Raw genomic sequence first — 25,586 nt, 5'->3', positions numbered from 1 at the left:
TCTGAGCCCTGCCTAGCTAGTTTATTAATTATTTTAACTCTAGAAAAATTGAATGCTTATTTTTATTTGATTTATAACCAAACACCTTATAAATTAAAAAAATTCACTTTTTCTTTTGGTTAAGAAAAATAAAAAAAAACCTCACAGTCTCTATTACAAATTATAAAATTTTATGTTTTTTATAATTATTATACCGACTTTTCAACTTATATAGTTAATTCCTTTTATAAACACCTGCTATTCTGCTTAGAAGCATTATTTTTCAAAAGAATATTTCTGAAAAAGAAAAAAGAAATTGTGGTTTTGAAGGACCTTCTCCGTTCGTTTCCATTTTAATAATACATTTACACATATTGAATTAATATGAATAACTTGAATACTGATTTTTCACATTTCTCTTTTTATCTGAGCCAGAAGAATGCAACAAATCTGATTAGTAGACGGGATAAGATGATTTTACTTGCAACTCTTCGTAGCTGCAATTTAGTTTTGAAGCAACCATAAAGATCAATGGAGCCTCAGCCAAAAAAATTCTGGATATTCACCCTTCAAGTTTATCATGTTTGTTCTGTTGTTTGTCTTCTTTCCAATAAAATCGGAGCCACAAGCATCCATACTGCAAATGTACCATCTTCATTAATATTGCCACAATTTCTCTGACAGAGCTACTACCCTTAATAAGAAATAAAATTATGATGGATACAAATTTGAATATATAAATTAAGATTGATATTGTGTCTTAATGTTATAATATAAAAATATCAGTATGTAGAACTTGTGTTTATTTAGCGAGCAGGCAACCACAAACTAAAGAATGAATGAGAGAGAAACACATTCATTATTTCCAAAAATTTTATTTGTTAATTTAAACTTATTACTTTGTAAAGAAGGTCTCCTTGACCAAACAATATGATTTTTCTGTATTTTTTTTTTTTTTTACTTTTATATTCTAATCTGATTGCCCTTTTTATTCTTTTTCTATATGACACATAAGAGTCTCCGATTAAACACACCACCAAAGGGAATAAAATTCCAGTGATGGTTGTTGTGAGGTAGGAATGTAGTCATATTTGCGGGAGATATACAAGTATAAACACCTAACTCTTTTGTGTATTCTCTCTCTTGATTTTTGCGTGAATTCCTAACAGTTTACTTTGTGAAAGCTCAGTTGAAGAAAGAAACCTCGTAAACCGTAGAGCGATTAGTTTTACTTACAATAAACACAGACGGCCAGCCATTCATTCACAATCCTGACCCAGGTACTAGTCCAACCTACGTCAATCGTCCACCTGCAATACCAAAGGAATAATCAGCTAATTAATTCTCACCATTCAGAACGTAAGATTTATGTCAGGATCTTATATATATATGTGTGTGTGTATTTATATAGCATATGGGCCAAGTAAACAAAAAGATTGAATGCTATTTCTTATCAACTCAGATTGGTTGTAAATGTACAGATAATAAATTTAATCGTTCTCTATCAAACAGAACTTTCAGAAAACTTGGTTAAAATTTTATTTTATTATTGTATCACAGCCTTCTAATATAGGCATGCATTAGTAATAAATTAAGTCGTTTTCTATTAATCTATCATATTTTATCATTTCACATTAATGACGTCTAAATTCATTATTTTGTTGTGTCGTTTAGGGAAGTGCAGGAAATGCTTTTTTAGGACATAACACGTGGATCATTAATCATATGCATAAACCACGAATAAAGCTAAAGAAGGATACATACTTCCTCATGGCATGATGAGTGTTCCAGCCAACTAAGAGCATGGCGAAGTACATAGATCCCGTGGCAAAAACAAAATGGAAGAAGCCATAACCATATGGAACAGCATCTTCATCGGCTTGATTCTCGTCCTTCCTGAACTGCAGTTGTCGTCAGACATTTTCATGGAGAATGAAAGTAAACCTGGAAAGAAGCTTTAAGTTGAACTAACCTGAAAGCATTGAGAATCTATTCCCGTGGAAAATGTTGCAATAACCATTGCAAGTAGTGCAACAATAAAACTCTGTCAAGTATGATGAATATGAATTTATTTGTTGAACCAACTTGAGAAACCATGATGAAAAGTAGTCGTAGTAAACTTATCCTGGCTAGAGTCAAAATTGTATTGAATTTTTCTTGATTTTGTATGTTTGGATCACATAAAAGTTTTAGACCGTCAGAAGTTATTGCTTAATAAAGTAAGAGAACAGCTATCATTAATAAAATTCAAAACTAAATAAGCTAGCAAGAAAACAGTAAAAAACTTCATAGAAATCTTGAAAGCTTCAAAATATTACTATAATGGTTAGCCAATCTGTCCTTGTTGAAGCTTCAGCTTTTCTATTGCATTTTTCACCTGCTGGTTCACTGTAGGACAAAACGAAAAATAAAAAAGAAAAAGTAAGTTGAGGATGTAACAAAGGAAATGGAAAGCAATAACATCTCAACCATCTTTTGAAAACAATGGTAACTTACCATTTTAATTCCCAAATATCCAAAAGTTTTTTTCTGTTTTCATTGTAACTAAAGTTATGTAATTGTTTATTTCAATATCCTTTTATACTTCTGTGAAAATTTTGACAAAAAAAATACATAAATTCTTATGATTTTCACTCATAAATTGTTCTATAAAGTTCAAAGTTATAATAATTAATTATTAGGCTTAATGACAAGAATTAATTTTGTTATAGTTAAGTTATACAGATGATAATAACAAATACCAATAAAGACTGCAACAACTATTAATTTTTTTTCTCAATTATTACTCCTAAGTATAATAATTATATTTTAAAGTCATTTTTACGTCATTAAAATAAAATTTTGTAAAAATTTTATCAAAGAATAATGTTTTGAAACAACTTAATAAAATTTAAGTATTAAATTAGAACAAAAAAGAATTTTTAGATTGAATTGTTGCATAGTTCATAGCTCAAGGACTAAATAAATAGCTAGCTTTAAGATCAAAAGATTATGATTTCAAACCCAGCATAAATCAGAAATTTTCTGGATAATTTGTCTCCTCAACAAGCAGAAATGCTCAATTTAAGTAACATGATTTTATCTTTAAAGCGAATGGATAGGAGTTTGTACTAACATGATTTTATCTTCAAAGTGAATGGACACGGGTTCTGTTAATCTAAGATCATTATAATTGGTATCTCTGAGTTTGTGCAAAACCCCATTGGTTGAGAGGGAGGAGGAAAGAAGGAACCATCTTTTTTTGCTTGTCATCTCGTTTGGATTTACTTCTATATGCCCCTCCCTAATTTTCTGATTGAGCTAAAACTTGACAAGGCTCGAGTTTGAATTAAGCAAGTACTTCAATTGAAAAACATTACGACTAAAGCTAGGAGCCACTAAGGATGCAATTAAACCACAACAAAATTCAAATAGTACATTCACTTAAAGAAAGGAATACAAGTTTTAGAACACATGCCTTCGAATGGCACACCAGCAGATGAATACCACATAAAGCCCCATGAGCCCAGGAGTCAAGAACCCAGCATTCACCTGTTTCGGCGTGAAATAAGTGAACTTTATGTCATTGTAGTTTCAAGAAACATGAAAGAAGTTGATATGGACTTCTTTTTGAAACAAAGCTATGCAAGGGGACAGAGACTTGGACTTAAGTCTATGCTCAAGCTGGGAGATATACCTATCACTACAATAGACCTGCAAATGCAAGATTGACTAAATTGAAAGCAGAACTTACTCTTGGGTGGAGGGAGACACTTGTCATCAGTTGGAGGAGCACCAGAGTCCATGTGATGAAGAAAATGTTTAGGAGGCAAGATGAATCAGGTGCATACCAGATGTACATCATAATGATTCCCACAATGCATATAATATAGGCAACAGTTGCAATTAACATTACATGGATGTGGCTGCAATAAAAATCTTTTTTAAGTGAGCTGATATCCAAGTAATCAAACCGAATTTTTGGTCAAATGAAATTTGTTTTAAACTTTCAAGTGATTAATTGATAGGAAGGTCTGCAAAGAATTCTCTAATTATAGGAAATAAAAACTATTTGTAAGTGCTGCAAGTATAACAAGTACATTGCCCCATCATGCTATGAATTTGATTTACAAAAGTTTGACATGTAGCTCCAAAATTTTGTCAATCACTAGACATTAAGACGGTAATTCTTTAAAAGGAGACTGGATTGGAGATACAACACTATGTTGCATACAATCTCATATTTCTTTTCTATTTCAATCTGCAAAGAAGAAACTCAGAAGGTTGTTGTTTTTTAGAGAAAAGGAGCACATAAAAGCCAATCATTTTCACATATACAAAGAGTTTTCAATCAGCAGTAACTTCAGAATGGGCCAAGACTTACCATCTTGCTAAGTTTTTTTCAGACTGACAACAAGCATTGAGCCATGTGATGAAGCTGATAACGCTTATTAGCTGAATTAGGAGAAAGACCCTGAAATGAATTGACAGAAACCCCTTAAACATAAGGCTCTTAGTTGTCCAACTAAAACAAAAATTTACCAGCTTCTTAATCATGCTTTATAGACAGGAATTCATTAACAGGAATTAACCATACCCGGCACCAAAATGTGCAATCTCCCCTATCGAATAAAGGAGGAAAAAGAAACTGTCAGATTTATGATGTCATCTGGAGATTTTGAATTAAAAATCATAGGTTTGTGATCATAACAATTAAGTGAAAAATCAAAACAGTTGTGGACTTCAGGGAAATCGAACAAACCATATAGCTGAATGAAGGAAGAAGGAAGAAAGAAAGGGATAACGGTGAGGGTAATCCACAATAGAAACTTCACAGACCACCATCCAGAGTGCCATGAGTCTCTTGAACCATACATCTTTGAGGTGCCAACAGCTGACATGAACATTACAAAATAAAATGACTAACATAGTTAAGGCAAAACCTGATCTCCAGCAGTAAGGAAAGATAACATAACAGTCTGTAATTTTAAGATATTGCGTTGTGCTTTATTATATAACAACTTTCCAAGTAAATTTTATAGCAAAAATCGAGGTATCATGTATGTCTAGTCCAGACGGCTTATGTGATCTCTGGTACATCAAGAACTTTGGATTCAATTCGGTTTTGTATCATCATATGCAGTCTGTATTAAACTGTTAAAAACCATCAGAAATCCTATTCTTATATGAAAGGATACGAAGCATCCCAAGCTCACGCGCAGAACACCTTCTGTGCCCAAACAGTCAACCCCACCTTTGCAATTCTTTAGTTCTGCACCCATCATTTAACAAGAAACCAGATTAACGTCACAAACAATACACCGATTATGGTTTAAGACTAAAAATAAATTTTTTTAAAAAATATATGGACTAAAATAGCAAAAAAAAACATGGTATAAGAATCAATTTGAATATTTGAAATAGTACAAGGGCCAAATTAGTATTTTGACCTATTTAACAAAGTATTATCAGATAGTTTGTTGAACAGAAAAGAAATTCAAAACGATTTCAAACAAGCAAGCAATCTTACTTTTCATTTCTGTCAAGGAAGCTCGGCCATAATCTCGAACAACCCATGCTAACAAATTGGCAATGAGAAACATCAAGCCATAAACATATCTCGCCATCCAAGGATTAGAGCCATTGCGGAATTGACTGAACCATGAGTCCTCCTTAAACACTCTGTATCTCCCATTGTTGGTTCTGCTGCTTTGACCGCTTTCCATTTCCCTTCAAAAACAGCAGTACCCTACTCTTCATGACATAGGAGCACCGATATCATATCTTGTCACCTGGATGACCTAGATTACAGTGACGTTTTACAATCATAGAAGATCTTTGTCCCGTTACCTAGAAATCAAAATTGAAATGATTATGACTGATAAAAACATCACCCAGGTCATTTAATTATATTTAACGTCGGCCTAACTTATCTAAGGTTTGGGCTTTTCAGAAAGTACCTGTCTTTTCTTCTGCGCTACTCAAACATCAGTTCCACTCAATCTACATTCTGTAACATAACATGCATGAACCAAACTGCTTGGCTCCTTTGCCACTGATTTATTGTGGCTGATACAAACACACAACCTTATTTTGCTAAAATGTAGATAAAACAATCATTTGAAAATATTATTGAAACAAGAAGCAGCGTTGCGCCTGAAGCTTGTAGCTCAGACGGTTATATATATATATATATATATATATATATATATGTATCTATAGTATTTACTCCCTTACGGAGCTTGTGGACGTGGGTTTTGATGATCCACCACTATTACAAATAGTAGGAAAAAAAAAAGTATGCAACTATCTTAAGATAATCGCTTTATTTATGTTTTTACCCTCTCGCTGCAAATTCTTGTTACACTTGAAAAAGTCCTACTTCTCGACAGAAAGCCTTTTTGTTGATCGGCACAAATGAATGCGTGCAGTGCACGACAAGATCCAGTTTGGGTTTTATGATGATCTAACAAGAGCTGATGGATTCCACCCAGGCTCAGCGCCTAAATAAAGCTTAATCATTGCTTTTTACAGCTCTATGAACCGTGCACTACTAAAAACAGAGCTAGCCACAGAAAAGATTCTGTAACTCACTTTCTTTTTCTCGGTTTGAATCGCTTCTTTTTCTAGTTCAATTCGGACGAAAAAACAATTGATAGACAGAAATTTCTAAATCTTTGGTACACTTCTCGGGAAGCGTGTAAGCAATTTTAAGGGTGAAAGGAATCTTTCCTTCCGTAGCAAGTCCTCCATGGCCTGCGCAGTCTATAAAGAAATCTTCAAATATTTTAAAAAATTAAAACAACTGCCTTTAAGACTTATGTTACTTTACCTTCTCTCTGGTCAGTGATAAATATTCACAATATATATATATATAGCATGGCCGTAAGTCACTGGCCCGATGGGTCCATCGTTTGAAAATCGGTTCAAGCGGTAAGGACACCTCTGTCTCTAACCATTTTTTTCAAAGCACAGGAAGATAATCTTGTTAATTAACTAATAGAATATCCGTTTTCTGGGAAGATCTTGGATGAAAAATAATAATAATAAATAAATAAAATTTTTGGCCATACCTAAGGAGACTGTAGTCCGTAGATAATCTGATTTCTAGATGAAGAAATTTGGTAAAGTTGTATAAATTGGCTGAAAAACGATGAAAATTTTGTTGGAAAATAAATGAAAATTTAGAAACGTTGTCAGTTTTGGATGTTGTAAACATAAACTAAAAAGGTAAAAATAGAAACAGAAAAACAGAAATTCAAATTTAGTATTCCATGGAAAGAAACAAAAATAAAAGGTTCACTGAGGTAGTAAGAGATTCAGTCTTATGGACGTGGCTAAGCCTGAGTGATATCATTTTCCCGGAACCCAAACAGCAAATACACAGCAAAACCGAAATAATAAATAATCAAATTCAGCAATCAAAAAACAATCCACCGGTTATTCCATAACCGATCACGTGATGATCGTTTAAAAATTCAACAAAACAATTACATGCATCCGTCTCTCTCCCTCCCTGTAACTCGGAGACTTTCAAAATTCAAAACAAAACAAAAAGAAAAAGCAGAGCGAAACCTTAATAACAACAGCAAGAAAAATGAAAAATAATCAGGACAAACAGATAGAAAATGACTTAAACTTGACAGCAAAAGAACCAGAATGCAGGAAGTGGAATGCACCTGTGAAGAAGACGGAGGTAGAAGCTTGAGAAGATCCAAACTGGAGAATGTTTCTTCAAGAAGCTAATAACATTGTCTTTAAAAAGTGTAAAACAAGAAAAAATAGAGAGATTTTTATATTTCGTTCTTCTTTTACAGTGGTTTTCAAGGTAAGAGAGAAGGAGTGAAGGGACTGATTGCTTTTGGAGCTTTTTCTTTGCTTATGTGCTTTCTCCCTTTCTTTTTTTTCTGTTTACTTATTTTTTCCCGCCGTTAGCTTCTGTTTCCGTTCCAGTTCGTACTTCGTATCTTTGGAGGCAAATCTGTAACTCCGTCGGCTACAATATTATTATTCTTATTATTAACGTCAGGTAATTAATCAATCATTAGTCATCATGTTCTCGTTAATTACTTACCGGAGTTAACGTGATTTCATAAATTTTTTATGACAATTTCGTTCCTACCAGAACTGTCCTTGCTTAAATAAGAAAATTTTTTAAATAGAAAAACTTAGAACTTATTAGAAATTAAAAAATATATATATGTTACTTTTATATATTATTTTATATTTTTATAATTTCACATATATAAATATATTTATAATTCTAAAACTAGTTGAACGGATACGGATAATTTAAATACTCAAATCAAGATAAATACAAAATATGTCCAATTTGAGTATAGAGTTAGTTCGATATGATAACATATAATCTAAATCATATTTAGGGCAAGCAAAAAAATGGTCTTAAATCATTCCATTACCATATATGTAAAAAATTTAATTTCTTATTGATAGTAGCTTAAAACGATATTATTATCATTTATTTTTGGATTGTTAAATTTAATAGTATGTTATTTAATCCGAACTATTTTTTATATTTTGTTACAGGACATGATATAAAGACAAAATGATGAAAAACAATATGAAAAGATAAAGAGTTCGTGAAAAGAGTCATCGGTCCAAAAATAAGCATTCGGCAAGGATTTGGTCTAGCAGACAAACAACTTAGTCTTGAGCAAGACTAAGAGTCGCACACAATAACATATTTAAATTAAAATGTGTGCTTTTCAAATATGAAAAAATATATCATTTCAGACAAGATCTTAAGCCGAAAATCAAGAAAAAATATTATGAAAAGCTTGTGATCAGCCAAAAATTAAGAAAAATTATCATAATCAACAAAAGAAAAAAAAAAACCCTATCCCCTCTTCTATAAAAAAGGCGCCTGCTAAGCAGGTTCATGATCATTCTTCTTCCCAATGCTGCATAGAGTTTTAGTGGCAAATTCTACACTCTCTTTTCATCATCTTCCTTCTTTTTTATCATAAAAAAAAAAAATATCTTTTGTATTGAAATCTATCATGAGTGGCTAATTTATTTCTTTTCCTAGTTGATAGATCTAGTAAACTTTAGCAATGTATTTGTGAGATCTAATATGTGATAACTTAAAAATACTTCGAGTTAATTTTTTATGTTTAATATGTTTAATTTAGCATTTATATGTGTTTAAAAATATATAATAAGATTAAGGACATAATTTAGAGTCAAACGAAAAAATGATGGATAATGATGAAGGAGCTAAAATAAGCATGAAAAAAATATGAAAAAATGTGGGAACATTTTAAATGAAGTAGTATAATGAAAAGTGGTAACTATTAGATAAAATGACATAAAAGAAAATGACAATTTTTAGATGAAGTGACATGTAAAAAATAATAACTTTTAAATAAAATTATATCACAAAAAATGGCAAGTTTTAGATGAAGTTACATGTGAAAAGTGGTAATCTTTTAGATTAAGTAACATGTTAAAAAGTCTTTTAGATAAAACGACATGTGAAAAGTGGTAACTTTTTAGATGAAGTGACATGATGAAAAGTGACAACTTTTAGGTAACATGCCACCTTTCCCTCGTGGCTCTCTACTCCTATAAATAAGGGATAGGATAAAAGAGGAAGAGACATTTCGGATGAGAGAAAAATAGTAAGAAGCATATAAGTGAAAGAAGAAGAGCGAGTATGAAGTGTGTGATTTTTGAGAGTATTTTGAGGTTTTAGATAAAAATTTTAGAAAAATTCTGCTAAATTTGTGAGAGCGGAGAAAGAGAAAGAGAAGAGGAATAAGGCTCACGATTAAAAAAAGTTATAAACCATTAGAAATGTAAGTATTTTCTTAAGTTTTGAAGTTCAATTTCTCTTTAATTTTTTAAATTAGTTTTTGAGTATTGTGTTGGATATTTTTGAGCAAAAAAAGTGACCTAAAATCATCTCAAAATTTCGCTGGATTTTTTAGACAAAAGAGTCATAAATAAAGTCAGAACTTTACTAGAATTATGATTACGATTGCTAAGGACCTAAGGTAAGCAGATATTATGGATTCATAGCCTATGTAATTTTGAAGTATTCTACATATTTTCAGTATAAAAATGTGCAAGTGTTTAATTTATCTTTCGTATTTGCTAAGTAAGTATTTGTTAAAGTTTTACTTTGATATAAGTGTTATTTTGCTTTGTGATTTTGAAATGTGATTTTGATATGTGTGCCACTCATTATAGAAAGAAATTATTTTGAAAGCACTTGCATTATCTTCAGTATGTCCGTACATAGCCATTCCATGTTCGTGTGTATTGGCATAGTGATAAATATGTACCCATACATAACCATTCCGTGTTCGGGTGTATGAAAAAATAGTCTGATATGCATGCCTTAACCGTTCCGTGTTCTGTGTGTAGTAGTTTTTCAAGGTACTCATGTATGTCGCTCCGTGTTCAGGTACATAAGGAACTAATAATAAGTATCTGTGTCTATGCATAATGTTTGGTACCTGATTGCTTCTTTATAATAGTAATGAAGTATACAACATGAATGTGTTTTTTGATTTGTGCATTTATCTTCTGCTTCATATCTGTTTTGCAAAGATTATATAATATAGGTTTTGTTGTGTGTAAAAAATTATATATTGCATATACTATGCTGTAATTTCATAATATCACTTATTGAGATATTTTATCTCACACCCCCTATCAGCCTCCAGATATTGAAGATATCGCTGCAGAGTGAGCGGTGATATAGGAAAAATTTTTGAAGCTAGACTCTGATATTAAGGTTACTGTTTCGTACTTTTATTTAGTAATGTAGGTAAGTAAATTTAAAGCATTGTACATATATTTATGTTTTACAATTAAAGGATGTAATGCTTCTGCGACTCTTTTATGATTAATAAAGGTAAGTTATTTTACTTAACTCAAGTGTATGTGATTTAAGTAAGTATGTTCTGGTCATTACCCTATAAGACGGGGTGTGATTCGTGATAAGTGGTATCATAGCACAATTCCAAGACATCCTTTGAATACGAGGCTTAGGATTATATGAGACTTAATAGAGTTGTGAAACATAGGAAAATGCATATAAATTTGAATTTCATGAATGTAGAAAATGGCAAGGATACCGAGAGAGTAGGCACATCAGGTTCTGGAAGACCGGATCGAGCAGAGTCTAGATAAACTCATGTGTGTAGTTGAAGGCTTGTCTATGGTGGTAAGTCAACACGTAGTCCACAGCTAAAGTGTTACTAACGGTAATTATACTAGTACCAGTAACACCCAGCTAATAGAGAAAAATTATGAAAAACTCATTAAAAGATTTAAGAGTATGAACCCACCATCATTTGCTGGAGCAACCGATCTGATATTAGCCAAACAGTGGATCATGGAGTTGGAGAAGATATTCAATCTTCTCAGCCCTACTTTAGAGCAAAAGGTACAATCAGCCACATTCATGTTCAAGGGAGTTGTAGAACACTGGTGGCATCTGAAGAAGGGATCCCTGAGGACACCGATCATTTAGGAAGTATTCGAAGCAACATTTTACGAGAAATATTTCCCTGACTTTGTTCAAGAACAAAAACAAATGGAGTTCCTAGAGTTAAAGTAAAAAAATATGAGAGTAACATACTATACAGAAAAGTTCATAGAATTGGTTCAGTTTGCACCCAACATAGTAGCAGATAGAAGCCTAAGAGCCAGGAAGTTTCAAATAGGCTTGCGTAAGGAGATCTGGGATAAAATCTCAGTTTTGAAGATTAATGACTACTAAGAAGCACTAGAACGAGCCCAAATTGCAGAAGATGCTACAAGCTCAATCCCACAATAGATCCAACAAGCTTGACCATTTATACCAAATAATAAAAGCAAGGCCCAAGAGCCACAACAACCTGATAAGAGACAGAAGACGGGTTCATAATTCTCCGAGAGCCCTAGAACAAGAGCCAGAGCAAATCTGCCCTCATTGTGGAAAAAATCATGGTAGCAGACCCGGCTACAAGTTGACAAATAGATGCTTCATATATGGTAGTACTCAACATCATATCAAAAGTGTCTTATCAATAAAGAACAGACCAGACCAATAACTCAAGGAAGAATATATGTCATTACAGAGCGAGATGCTCAAACCTCTCAGGACATAATCCAAGGTATGCTCACTCTCTCTAGTACCATGGCTAAAGTTTTAATAAACTTAGGATCTACATATTTTTTTGCATCACATCAGTTTATTCAATATTTGAACATTGAACAATCACCTTTAGATTATGTATTGGTAGTCTCTACCCTAGCTAATAAGGACTTGATCACTAATACAATATGTCGAGCATGTATTGTAGAGATTGCCAACAGGGAGTTACTGGTAGATCTCATACTCCTGACATACATGATTTTGACGTCATATTAAGAATGGATTGGTTAGCAAAGTACTATGCCAATATAGATTGTTATGGAAAGACGGTGACCTTTAATTTTTCTAATGATAACGCCTTCAAATTCAAAGGGATTAGGAAGCCCCAACATCCATATCTCATATATTGCATTTAAGCTCAGCCATTACTTGAGAAGGGATGTGCAGGGTATTTGGCTTACATAGTGGAGAAACAAAGTAGAGAAGTCAATCTACAATAGATACCAGTGGTGAAGGAATTTTCTAATGTTTTTTAAGAAGATCTTCCAAGTCTACCTGCAGACTAAGAGATCGAGTTCTTTATTGACTTAATTCCTGGTACGAGCCCCATCTTTAAAGCTCTGTATTGAATGGAAAAAGTCAAATTAGAGGAACTTAAGAGACAATTACAAAAATTATTGAATAAGGGTTTTATTAGACCAAATGTATCAACATGGGGAACTCCAGTACTATTTGTGAAGAAGAATGATGGTACCATGCGATTTTGTATCGATTATAAGCAACTAAACAAAGTAACCATAAAGAATAAGTATGTGTTGCCTCATATCGATCATCTAGGCGACTAACTTCAAAGAGCTCAAGTATTCTTAAAGATTGATTTTACATTCTGGATACCATCAACTAAAGATTAAGAAAGATGATATTTCTAAGACTGCCTTCAAGACTAGGTATGGTCATTACGAATTCTTAGTCATACCGTTTGGTCTAACAAATACTTTTGCAACATTAATGGATTTGATGAACATAGTCTTCCAGCCATTCTTAGATAAGTTTGTCATCGTCGTCATTGATGATATACTGATTTATTCATGGAGCGAGGCTAAATGTGCAGAGCATTTGACAATAGTGCTCGAGATACTTAGGAAAAAGAAGTTGTATACCAAGTTTAAGATGTGTGAGTTTTGGTTAAACGATATTGCATTTCTCGGATATATAGTTTCAAAGGATGAGATATCAGTAGGTCCAACTAAGGTAGAAGCGGTAGTAAACTGGAAAAGACCTTCAACAATAACTGAAATTCAAAGTTTCTTCGGTCTAGCTGGATACTATAAGAAGTTTATTGAAAGTTTTTCAAAGATTGCTACTCCATTAACTCAACTCACAAAAAAGGACACAAAGTTTGAGTGGAATGATAAGTGTGAACAAAGTTTCCAAAAACTGAAAAAACGGTTGACAGCAACCTTAATATTGACTACTCATAATGGTACTAGTGGATTTTCTATCTACAGTGATACTTTAAAGCAAGGATTAGGATGCCTGCTAATACAATACAAAAAAGTGATAACTTATAGTTCTAGACAATTAAAGAATTATGAGCAGAATTATCCTACCAATGACTTAAAACTAGCTGCTATAGTTTTTGCCTTAAAGATCTGACGCCATTATTTATATGAAATTTTTTTTGAGATTTACACAAACCATAAGAGTTTGAAGTACTTACTCTTACATAAAGAATTTAATATCGCTAAATAAGATAGATGGATTTACTTAAGGATTATGATTACAAGATCCTATACCATCCAAAAAAAGGCAACATGATTGCAGATGCACTTAGTATGAAGGGTACTTGCACTCTTGCCTACATGATGGCCTCATAGTAGAGACTCGTAGAGGAGTTCCAAAAGTTGAACCTAAATGTCCGACATAAGAGATCAGGTGGATACCTAGCCAATATAAAAATATAACCTATTTTGGTGCAGAGAATTAGAGAAGCCCAACAATTTGATCTTACCTTGAAGTCAATTATGGAAGATGTTAGCAAGGGACTTAAGACAGAATTTAGACTATTAGAAGAAGGTGTATTAAGGTTTGAAAATAGAGTATGTGTGCCGAATAATAACGGTCTAAAAAATGAGATATTAGAAGAAGTGCACTACTTTAAATTTCCTATGTATCCTAACAACATCAAGATGAGGAACTTAAGAACAAAATACCAATGGAGTGGGATGAAAAAGGATATAGCAGAGTTCATTTTAAACGTCTAACGTGCCAACAAGTGAAGACTGAACGTCAGAGACTAGCAGGACTACTTCAGCCTTTGCAAGTAACAGAATAGAAATAAAAACATATTACCATGGATTTTTTTATGAGTCTACCGAACAAAAGATCACAACATGATCCTATTTGGGTTATCGTTTATAGATTAACTAAGTCTGCTCATTTTTTAGCTATCAAAGTGAATGATCCATTGGACAAATTGGTCATACTTTATATTAAGGAGATTGTGAAATTACATGGAATTCTAATCACAATTGTCTCATATTGAGATCCCCGCTTTACATCAAGATTTTATACCAATCTACAGAATACTATTAAGGACCAAGTTATCTTTTAGTACGACTTTCCATGCTCAGACATATGGTCAATCAGAATAGACAATCCAAACTCTAGAAGATATGTTATAAGCCTGTGTCATTGAGTTACGAGGTAATTGGGACGATCATTTGCCTCTAATTGAGTTTGCATATAACAATAGCTATCAGTCCAACATTCAAATGGCACCCTATGAAGCTTTGTACGGAACACCTTGTATATCATCTATTTGTTGGGAATAAGTTATGGATTAAAAATTGGTTAGACCTGAATTGGTAGAAGAAACTACAGAGAAGGTGAAATTGATCAGGAAACTTCTTTTAACAACTTAAAGTAGGCAGAAAAATTATGCCAAAAATCAGAGAAGATATTTAGAATTCGAAGTAGGCGACCATGTATTTTTAAAAATCTCACAAATTAAAGAGATCATGAGATTTGAGAAGAAAGAACATACAAAAATCAAGAAAATGTGATTAGAGCATTTGTTTTAAATCAACCGATAAGTGAGAATAATCAGACAAGTAATCAATGAACGAGAAAGTAATTAAAACAATTAAACAATGACAATTTAGACAGTATAGGAGAACATAAACAACATCGCTAGAACAATTAAACATTGACATGTTTCAATTCCACTATTGACCTATAATTAATTTAAAATTTTTTAATTTTTATAAAATACATCATTATTTGTTATTACACTTTAATTTACCGTAACAGAGGAAAAGGGTGAGGGATTCTTCCCTCGAACCGGTGTTCAAAATACCATTCTTTTTACTGCACCTCCTAGTGGTTCCCGAGTTTTCTGGGTTTTTCCTATGAAAATCAATGGGAATGTTTTCTGCCCTAATCTTTCTTTTAAATGTACCTCCCTTTTTAGGCCAAAATAAGTATTTTTAACTTTTATGACCGGTTTAGAGTTCCGACACAGCGACAACATCGTTCTCTTACGCCAGCCCTGCCACCCACGTTGGTGGTTCTTCTCGACCTGGCTATTTTCGGTTGATTTAGGTTGGTTTTGGCTGGTTTTACATGAAAAAGTGCAAAAAGCAAGGTCAGGGAGCCTCTGTCAGCCAGAAAAGGGGAAAATCGAGACCCTATCGGGCGGAAGGGTCTCTCAGTGCGGCGACTTTGCAGTTCCTCTTTTGCGATTTGAGTTTTTCTTTGGTTAACCTGCACAATAAGGAAACGAGCTACACGATGGTCAAAAAATTGAGGGAAACAGGAATCGGGAAGGGGGTCATCATAGGAGATTTTGGGTTTTGGCTATAACAGCTCAGCCAAGCTTCGCTCTTTTTTTTCGGCTCACCCATCAACCTTTCAGCTCCGAAATGGGCATGGGGAGGTTAGAGATTCAATTCCGAGGGGAAAAAAGAAAAATCTTACTTTTTTAGCATTAGTGGTGGCTCCGGTGTAGCAGCAACGATGGCTGGTCTCCTTCTTCAACGTCTGGTTAACTTTCCCACCCTCATCTCTTCTTCTTCTTCTCTAATCACCCTTTTATCAAGTAGGGTTTTAGTTCCCTGCGAATAGGAGTTTAAATACTCCTCTTCATTAAATCTGAGTCGTACATTTAAGACGGCGTGACCCATTCTCAGTTGTTGGATCTCTATTATTTGAGAAATTAATCTGGACTGCACGATCTGATCAAATCCAATCGTTCGATCATGTTTGAAGAGGGAACGCATCCGGGTTATCTATGCATGGGGGATACGATCTAAGCCATTAGATCGCCCGTATGGCTCCCGTGTGGAACCGGTGCCAGCGTGTCCGCCATGCAGCACATTCTAACTCGTCGCTGTTGCTGACATGGTCGTTCTACATGGTCCACATCTCTCCTATTTGTGATTTGACCCTATGTTTTAAAAATTTCTTTTAAATGCACATCTATTTTTCACAGTTTCACCTTGTTTTTCCAAGATAAATTTCAATTTCATCCCAAATTTATATTTCTCTAAAATTAACAAAAATTAAAATATTTAAATCATTTTGATTCATTATTTTGTAACAATTAAATTATCCCATGCCAAATTTTTGTGCCCAGGTGTTACAACTCTCCCCTTTTAAGAAAAATTTGGTCCATCAAATTTGCCACTCTCTCACTAGTCAAATAGTTAGGGGTACTAGGCTCTGAAGTCCGATTCTACCTTCCAAATGGCCTTGTCCTTCGATTGATTATACCATAAGACCTTGATAAAGGAGAACTTTCTATTGTGAAACACTCTGCTCTTTTAATTCAAAATACCTACCGGTACCTTCTCATAAGATAGATCATCCTAGAGTGGAAGTGACTCATGAGACAAGATATGCGAGTGATTTGGATTGTACTTGCATAGTATAAACACATGAAATATATTATGGACTCTGAATAGCTCTGGAGGTAGTGCTAGTCTGTATGCGAATGTACCAACTCTGTCCAAGATCTCAAACGGTCCGATAAACCGAAGATTTAACGTTTTCTCTTTTTAAATCTACTAATACCCTTAATGGGGTAACCTTAGAAACACTTGATCGCTCTTCTCAAATTTAAAATCTCTCATTCGGGTGTCTACATAACTCTTTTGTTTACTCTAAATTGTCTCGATGTTTTTCTTAAATTTAGTTATCTTAGCTGTGTTCTCCTCTTCCCAACAAATTAATAACCTACAAGTTCGGCCATACAATGGCTCATATGAGGCCATGCCGATACTTACTTGGTAACTGTTATTGTAGGCGAACTCTATCAGAGGTATGTAATCATCCCAATATCCTCCGAAATCTAGAACACAAGCTCTAAGCATATCCTCTAATGTGCGAATGGTTTATTCTGACTGTCATTCTGTTTAAGGGTGAAACACTGTATTGAGGGATAGTTTCGTTCCTATTGCTTGTTGAAAACTTGATTAGAACCGAAAGGTGAACCTGAGGTCCCTGTCAGATACTATTATCACCGAAACTCTATGTAGCCTGACTATCTCCCGAATATAAATTCTTGCTAGTTTGTCTAAGAGATCGATCATTCTGATGGTTAAGAAATAAGATGACTTGGTGAGTCGGTCAATAATTACTCAGATGACATCATGCCCCGAATGCACCTTAGGTAACCCTATTACAAAATTCATAGTGATATGTTCTCATTTCCACTCTGGGATTGATAATGACTTAAGTAGTCTGCCTGAGCATTGATGCTCTGCCTTAATTTGCTGACATACAAGATAATTGGAGATGAAATTAGCAATTTTTCTTTTCATCCTGCTCTACCAAAATCGGGATCGTATGTTTTGATACATCTTTGTACTTTCAGGATGTATGGTAAACTTTGAGCTGTAGGCCTCTGTCATAATATCCCTTTTTAGTTCACTATCATCTGGGACACATACTCTGTCCTGGAACCTGAGCATCTCATCTGCAGAAACTCAAAATTCTAGATCTAGACCTTATTCTGTATCCTTTTTTAGAGCTACTAGGGTGAAATTAGTTAATTATATTTTCTTTATTCTCTGAATCAGTTCGGGTTGAACAGCTAGATGTGCCAAGTATGTAGCCCTTTTTAAATCCTGAAGTCGTATTTGTTGCTCAGCTCCTATTACCATATATTCAGAAATCATTAAGTGAGCCAACATACTTGTATTTTTCTGCTGAGCACGTCGACTACCACTTTGCCTTTATCTGGGTGATACAAGATCTTACAATTGTAGCCCTTGAGGAGCTCGATCTAATGCCTCTGACGCATGTTGAGATTCTTCTGAGTGAACATATACTTCAACCTCTTATGGTTTGTATAAATCTCAAGTCTCTCCATACAAGTAGTGACGTCAGGTCTTCAAGTTATATACTATGTATCCATAGTCTCACTTGGTAGAGTTAAAACTAGTGCGGTAGTCAATCACTTCTTGAGTTCTATAAAATTCCTTTCACAGTCCTTCAACTTCTTGGACCCATAAGCTATGATCTTTCTGTGTTGAATCAAAACACAGCCCAACCCTAGAAAGAAAGCATTATTATATACTGTGTATCCATAGTCTCACTTGGTAGAGTTAAAACTAGTGCGGTAGTCAACCACTTCTTGAGTTCTATAAAATTCCTTTCATAGTCTTATTTCACTCAAACTTGACATTATTCTTTGTAAGCCGAGTCAAGGGATCGGTTAGCCTTGAAAATTCTTCCATGAACCTGCGGTAATAACCTGTCATCCCCAAAAAAAATTACAAATTTTCTTAACCAAAGTCAATTTCTCCTAACCCATTACTGCTTCAACCTTCTCGGGATTCACTAACACCCCTACTTTGATATTATGTGTCTTAAGAAAGTAGTCTGCTCGAGACAGAACCCATACTTGCTTAATTTTGCATATAACATCTTTTTCCTAAGAAACTATAAAATCTGAGTCAGGTGTTGATCATGTTCCTCCCTACTTTTTGAATAGACCAGAATATAGTCAATAAATACTATAGCAAACTGATCTAAAAACTAGCTGAAAACCCTATTTATCAAGTTCGTAAAGATGGCTAGTGCATTAATTAGCCTAAATGGCATAACCAGGAACTCATAGTGTCTGTACCGAGTTCTGTCAGCCATTTTTGGAATGTCCTATGTCCTAATCTTTACCTGATAGTAATCTGAATGCAAGTCGATCTTGGAAAAAATCTAAGCACCCTGTAACTGATCAAAAAGATCATCCATCCTAGAGAGGGGGTACTTGTTCTTGATTGTGACTCTATTCAATTTCTTGTAGTCAATACAGAACCTTAGGGAACCATCCCCTTTTCTTGTAAACGTTACTCCAGCACCCCAAGTAGATATATTGTATCGAATGAATCCATTATCCTGTAATTCTTTGATATGTTTCCTCAGTTCTTCCATCTCCACAAGATTAATATGGTAAGGGACAACTGAAATGGGTTGGGTGCAAAGGTAAAAATCTATGATAAATTCAACTTTCTTATCCACCAACAGTTTGAGTAGTTTATCAGGAAATACATTAAAAATTTCTCAGATCACAGGGATCTATTAAATGCAAATTTCTTTTTTAAGATTGCCTAATATAGAAAAGAACAACTGAGTTACGACATCATATAAATAATGCAGTTATCACGAGGGAATAAAATCTAAAACTTTCATTAATTTATTAATGACTCTTTGTTAGGAAGAAGATTAAATACAAGCTTTTTATGAAAATAATCTACGGTAGCGTGATACGCCACTAACTAATTCATCCCCATAATTACATCAAAATCCTCATGTCTATTGCTGTCAGGTGTACACTTACTTTTTTACCTGTTATTTCTATGATACAAGCTTTGTATACGACCTCTTCTAATAGTGTCTCATTTTTAGGAGTAGACACAAACAGCATAAATCAAAATTTTCAGGTAACACATTCAAATTTTTTGTAAAAACATATGAGACAAAAGAATGTGAAGCACTAGTATCAATCAAAATATGTGTAATGTGATTACAGATAATGTATGTACCCTGTATCATGTCGGGGTTGACGTCAGCGTCCTATTGGGTAAGGGTATAGGCTCTGCCTTGGATTGGAGGTCTAATTTGATTCTGATTTTGTGAGCACTCTTTCGCGTAGTACTGGGCACTTCCACATATGCGGCATGTATTATTGAGGCGATAGCAGGGTCAGTCCCCATGATCCTTGCCACAGTGCCGAAAAGTCCTATCACGTCTTGTTATTAGAGTATGAGAAGGAGCTTGAGTCACAAGTCTAGCTCTCTTGTTATGCTGAATTGGTGTAGTAGGTATTGGCTTGCGGTATAGAACCGGGGGTCTGAAATTGCCCACTGCTGGAGGAAAGATATGAAGGCTCGTCTCTATTAACTGTGCATTGGCTAGAATTACTGAGTAGGTGCTGAGTTCGAATACATATAGTTGTTGTCTTATCTCAAGACAGAGGCCTCACTCAAATTTTCTTATCTTTCTACATTCGTCTATCATGTTCTCAGGAGAATACCAGCTCAATTCCAAGAACTTTTGGGCATATTCAGACACTGTCATCTTACCCTGGACCAGGAGTACAACTATTTTTTTCAAATGCCGGAGATACTTCGAGAGGTACTTTACATTGAAGGCTAACAAGAACTGTTCCAAAGTGACTAAAATGGGTAAGGTGGTCTGCTTCAATTTCCACCAGCGATTTGTCTCACCCACGAGTATGCAGGTAGCAAATATGACCTTCTATTCGAAAACCACCCTAAGAGTCGCAAAAACCTTTTTTATCTCCGCTAACCAGTACTCAATCTCTTCGAAAGATGATGCTCCTACAAAGGTAAATGGGTTAAGTCTTTTATACCTCTCAATGTAGTCTGGGTCCATCATGGGCGAAGCTGGGTCTTGTTGAAGATGGATTGGATTATGCTGGGGAAGGGCCAAGTCACCCTATGGCGACACTTGGTTGTGTGGTGGAGGCATCGGATTATACTGTTTTGGCGGTGTCGGATGATACGGTGGAGGAGTAAGGCTGTATTGGGGTGGTACTGGATCTTCTCATTGCAGTGGTGGCTCATACTGTGGTAGTGGTGGAGGGTCAAACAACTCCCTCCTTTCTTTCCGGGCCTACTAGGCAGAGATAAGTCTCTCCAGCATCTCTAAGAGTCAATCGACATCCTCTCAAAGTGACTCATCCCGAGTTGTTAGGTTGAGTGGGGGCCTTCCTCTCTTCATATCTTTGTATCTATATTTCACAAGAAAATGTTGAGTATCATGTTGTATTTGAATGATTCAAATCTATGTGTAAGGAATGGTTTTGAGGAATATGACTCTGATACTAATTGTAAAGGCCCGAAATTTAATGAATATGAAAATATTGAATCAATAAAATAATGATGGAAGCAATTTAAAGTTTAGAGTTTACATTTCTTACATAATGAATTGAAATATCCAATAGGGTTATGGAAATATCCCTTTAAGGAAGCTTTCAATAACAGAACAAATAAATAAAAGAAAACACAACTAAAGATCCTATGGAGTTAACCTCCGTTGAGCAACTCTGTTGGGATACGGGAGGCAACTTTATTCGCAACCTTCTTCTTACTATTCAGGATCTAGATCTTGGTCTTTCTGATCTGAAAATCGTTAAATAGAGGGATGAGCTACACTATCTTACTAAGAATATCACGTTTAGCACCGATACGAAAAATCATAGGTTAATAAAAATCGTAAACAACCAATGGAACCGTTATCTCTTTTTAAATAAAATCATTTAATATAAAAACCGTTATTCCTATATTTACCCTTATGAGTTTCCAAAACAGACCTATGAAGACAATAATCAGGATAGCATTTTATTTCACATCTAAATGAACAATGACAATAACTTATTTTCTTACCCACTTACTAGTACCTTTGGCAGTCCATAGGGATCCTCTCTTATGCATGGACCCAATATTCAATCTATCATTTAACTAACCGTCTCCATAACACCTCCGGTAATGGGCACCGAACATACCACTGTCTTAATACCCTGTCCGGTATGAGGGTGAACTATACATCCCAACCCCTTCCAGTATGGGACTTTTCAGTCTCGTTCAACTAAGGTAATGTTTACGACATAGTTTTTGCTATGCATTGGGTCCATATACCCTTCCTCATGGTACTCGATAAATATTTCATAGATATATCCACATCATCAACCAATCACCAATTATATGCTAATATTTCATATTTATAAATCAACGGTAAGTCATGCAAATAGACAATAAAAAAATCAAGAAAACATGATTAGGACATTTGTTTCAAATCAATCGATAAGTGAGAATAATCAACCAAGTAATCAATGAACGAAAAAGTAGTTAAAATTAATAAACAATGACAATTTAGACAGTACAAGAGAACATAAACAACACAATTATGACAATTATACACTTACCGGTTCTGGCTTCACTGGTGACTTGTAATTAATTTAGAGATTTTCAATTTTTATAAAACACATCATTATTAGTTATTAGACTTTAATTTACCATAACGGGAGAAAAAAGTGATGGATTCTTACCCTGGAATTATACTCGAAATACCATTCTTTTCACTGCATCTCCTAGTGATTCTCGAGTTTCCTGAATTTTTTCTGCAAAAATAAAAAATACATGTCATGTATCCAAAAAAAACCCCCAAAAGGCCAAAATAAGTGTTTTAAAACTTTTTCAGCCGGTTTAGGGTTCTAGCATGGTGAAGGCGCCGTGCTCCAGCGCCAGCTCACCGCCCACGATTACAGTTCCTCTCACCTAGCCGTTTTCAATCGGTTTAGGCCGGTTTCAGTCAATTTTGCATGGAAACCTGCAAAAAGCAAGGTTAGGGAGCCTCTATCGAATGAAAGAGGGGAAAACTGAGATCCTACCAGAGAGGGGTCTCCCGGTGCAACAGCTCTACCATTCCTCCTTTGCAGTCGAGATTTTTCTTATGCTAACCTACACCATAAGGAAACGAGGAACACGATGGTCAAAAAATTGAGGGAAACGAGAAACGGGAAACGGGTTATCGAGGAGTTTTGAATTTTGGCGTAACGACTCGACCGAGCTTCGCTAGCATTTGTCAGTTCACTCATCGGCCTTTCAGCTCTGATATAGGCATGGAAAGGCTTAGGATTCAATTCCGAGCGGAAGGGAGAAAATTCTTACCTTTTTAGCATCGGTAATGCCTTCGGTGCGGTGGCGATGGTGGCCAGTCTCGTTCTCTAGCATCAAGTTCACTTTATGGCTGCTCCCTTCTTCTTCTCCGATCACTCTTATGTCGGCTAGGGTTTTGGCTCCCTACGAAGAGAAGTTTAAATACTCATCTTCATTAAATCTGGGCTGTCTGTTCGAGGTGACGTGGCATATCCTCAGTCGTTGGATCTCTCTTATTTTGAGAATTAATCTAGGTCACAAAATTTAATCAAATCTAGCAGTTCGATCGCGCTTGAAGAGCGAACACATCTAAACCGTTCGTGCGCGCAGAATGTGATATGGGCTGTTGGATCGCCCAAGCACGTGGATTGCCCATGTGCCTCCTGCGTGGAACTGGTGCCAGTGTGTCTGCCACGTGGCACGTTCTAACTCATCATCCCTGCTGACGTGACCGTCCCATGTGGTCCTTATTTCTCCTATTTGCGATTTGACCTCCTGTTATAAAATTTTCTTTCAAATACATCCATCTTATTCACAATTTTATCCTATTTTTTCAAGATAAATTTCAATTTCATCCCAAATCCATATTTCTCCAAAATTAACAAAAACTAAAAAATTTAAATCGTTTTGATTTATTATTTTGTTAATGTTGAATTATCTGGGATCAAATTTTTGGGGTCAGGTGTTACAGATTTTTCATATTCTGGATAAAACGAATAATTGCATCTATGATCAACTACATTATTGGAGTTAGTTATTTTGTCGACTAAGAATCTTTCTTATAATTGATTTAGTTTCTAACTTGTAGCCAAAATTCTAGTTTGTATTACCTTACTTACTTTCTATTTTATATATTGCACTGATGTTGAATTTATAAAAATTTTATTTTGTATATTTTTTATTCATCGGTCAAGGCAAAAAAAAAATTAGTTTTTAATTTCTTATTGATTCGACCATTCTTACCTTTACTAAAATATTATTTTATTAGTTAATTATGAATTTATTTTTGGTGGATTCGATACTCATCACTTATGAACATTTATTAGTAAATTTTTAATTAATTCAAATAAAAAAGAGAAATTTTCTTTTTAAATTAATAGAAAGTAATCAAATATTGAATTATGTGAAGTTTGAACAAACCATTACAAATATTAAATTCGGATGTAATTTAAAATAAATAATTATAATTCCATATAGGGTTTATTTACCGTGTATATTTTATTTTTAAATAAATTAAGTGTGAATTTATAAATAAATTTGAACATATTTATAAATTAATTCTAAACACAGATCTTAAAAAATAAATACTAAAAATGTACTTTTGGGTAAATTATAAAGAAGTAAATGAGTTGTTAATTCTAACTATAACTAAATTCATTTATATGATAGAATTACAATCTAGTTATATATTTTTAACAAACATAAAAACTCAATCAAATAACAAGTTAAAATATAAAATTGATTATCTTTTAAAAAAATTAATTATATTTTATCTAGTCGATTGAGTAAATTATCTCAACAGTTTCAATCAAACTTTTTTATATTTTGTGAAAATTATTTTTATTCTTTATCAAAATTATTGTGTTCACTCGTGGAAAAAAAGAAATAATTTTTGTTTAATAGTATTTTTATTATTTGTAATTAATTTATTGAAGTAAATAATAATATTTATTGAGAACATGAGGATTAAGTTATAATTTTTTTTAAAAAAAATAATACCCAATATTTTAACTATATATCAATGTTTTCTTTTAGTTTTTATTATTTTGTTTAATCGAGCCAAATTGGCATTCTAATTCTGGTACGTACGCATTATATGTCTTGGATTATTGCATGATACATGTTTTTGTGCCATTAAACTATTAAATAATCTCGTCTTGAACAGTATATAAAGCATGAATTAAAGTAACAAAAAGGAATTTAATTTGTTTTTCCAATCAAAGGAAAACGAAACTTATCTCTTGGTGTCCTCAAAAAGCATCCTTTAGATATTTAATTTCATTAGGCTCTGTGAGTAATCACGAGAAATAATAAGACGACGATTAATAAACAAATCTCAATTTTAATAAATTAATGTTTTGCAATTTTTTAATTACATTTAGTGAGATTGAAGGGTAATTTAGTTTTAGCCTGTATTTAAGGAAATTTCATTTATAAATTTATACTTATTTTACTTAAAATCATAAAGTATATGAAGAGAATATAAAAAGTAGGAATTAAGAGGAAATATAGTTTATATTATGAGTTTTAGCGCACATATAAATGGGACGGAGCATGCATCCAAAAACGTCAGTGCAATAATTTTGGCCGCATTAAACTTTTAGTGTCTCTACCTT

The 25,586-nt window shown here is 33.9% G+C and overlaps 1 protein-coding gene across 4 annotated transcripts; it reads right to left on the bottom strand.

Annotated features, from left to right (window-relative positions):
- Positions 1-295: 295 nt before the first annotated feature.
- Positions 296-7,877, bottom strand: MEE55 (Serinc-domain containing serine and sphingolipid biosynthesis protein). 4 transcript variants are annotated; one of them, XM_022047538.2, is made up of 16 exons: positions 7,638-7,877; positions 7,032-7,101; positions 6,791-6,909; positions 5,919-6,027; positions 5,489-5,808; positions 5,157-5,230; positions 4,721-4,880; positions 4,556-4,580; positions 4,343-4,432; positions 3,713-3,884; positions 3,437-3,510; positions 2,298-2,367; positions 1,952-2,023; positions 1,744-1,880; positions 1,216-1,289; positions 296-616 (listed from the first exon to the last, which is right to left on the bottom strand). In XM_022047538.2, exons 5-16 carry the CDS (start codon positions 5,682-5,684, stop codon positions 558-560), a joined length of 1,203 nt encoding a protein of 400 aa, XP_021903230.1. In that variant the 5' UTR covers positions 5,685-5,808; positions 5,919-6,027; positions 6,791-6,909; positions 7,032-7,101; positions 7,638-7,877; the 3' UTR covers positions 296-557. The 4 variants fall into 4 exon arrangements, with proteins under 4 accessions (XP_021903230.1, XP_088063797.1, XP_021903229.1 ...); XM_088207671.1 differs by having other exon boundaries at positions 5,919-6,903; XM_022047537.2 differs by lacking the exons at positions 6,791-6,909; positions 7,032-7,101.
- Between the last annotated feature and the right edge of the window lie 17,709 nt (positions 7,878-25,586).

This window comes from Carica papaya, chromosome 7, assembly GCF_054855325.1.
Source record: "Carica papaya isolate Zhongbai chromosome 7, ASM5485532v1, whole genome shotgun sequence".
Lineage (NCBI taxonomy): Eukaryota > Viridiplantae > Streptophyta > Magnoliopsida > Brassicales > Caricaceae > Carica > Carica papaya.
Note: the sequence above shows the minus strand (reverse complement) of the source record. Positions and strands in the feature narration are given on the sequence as shown.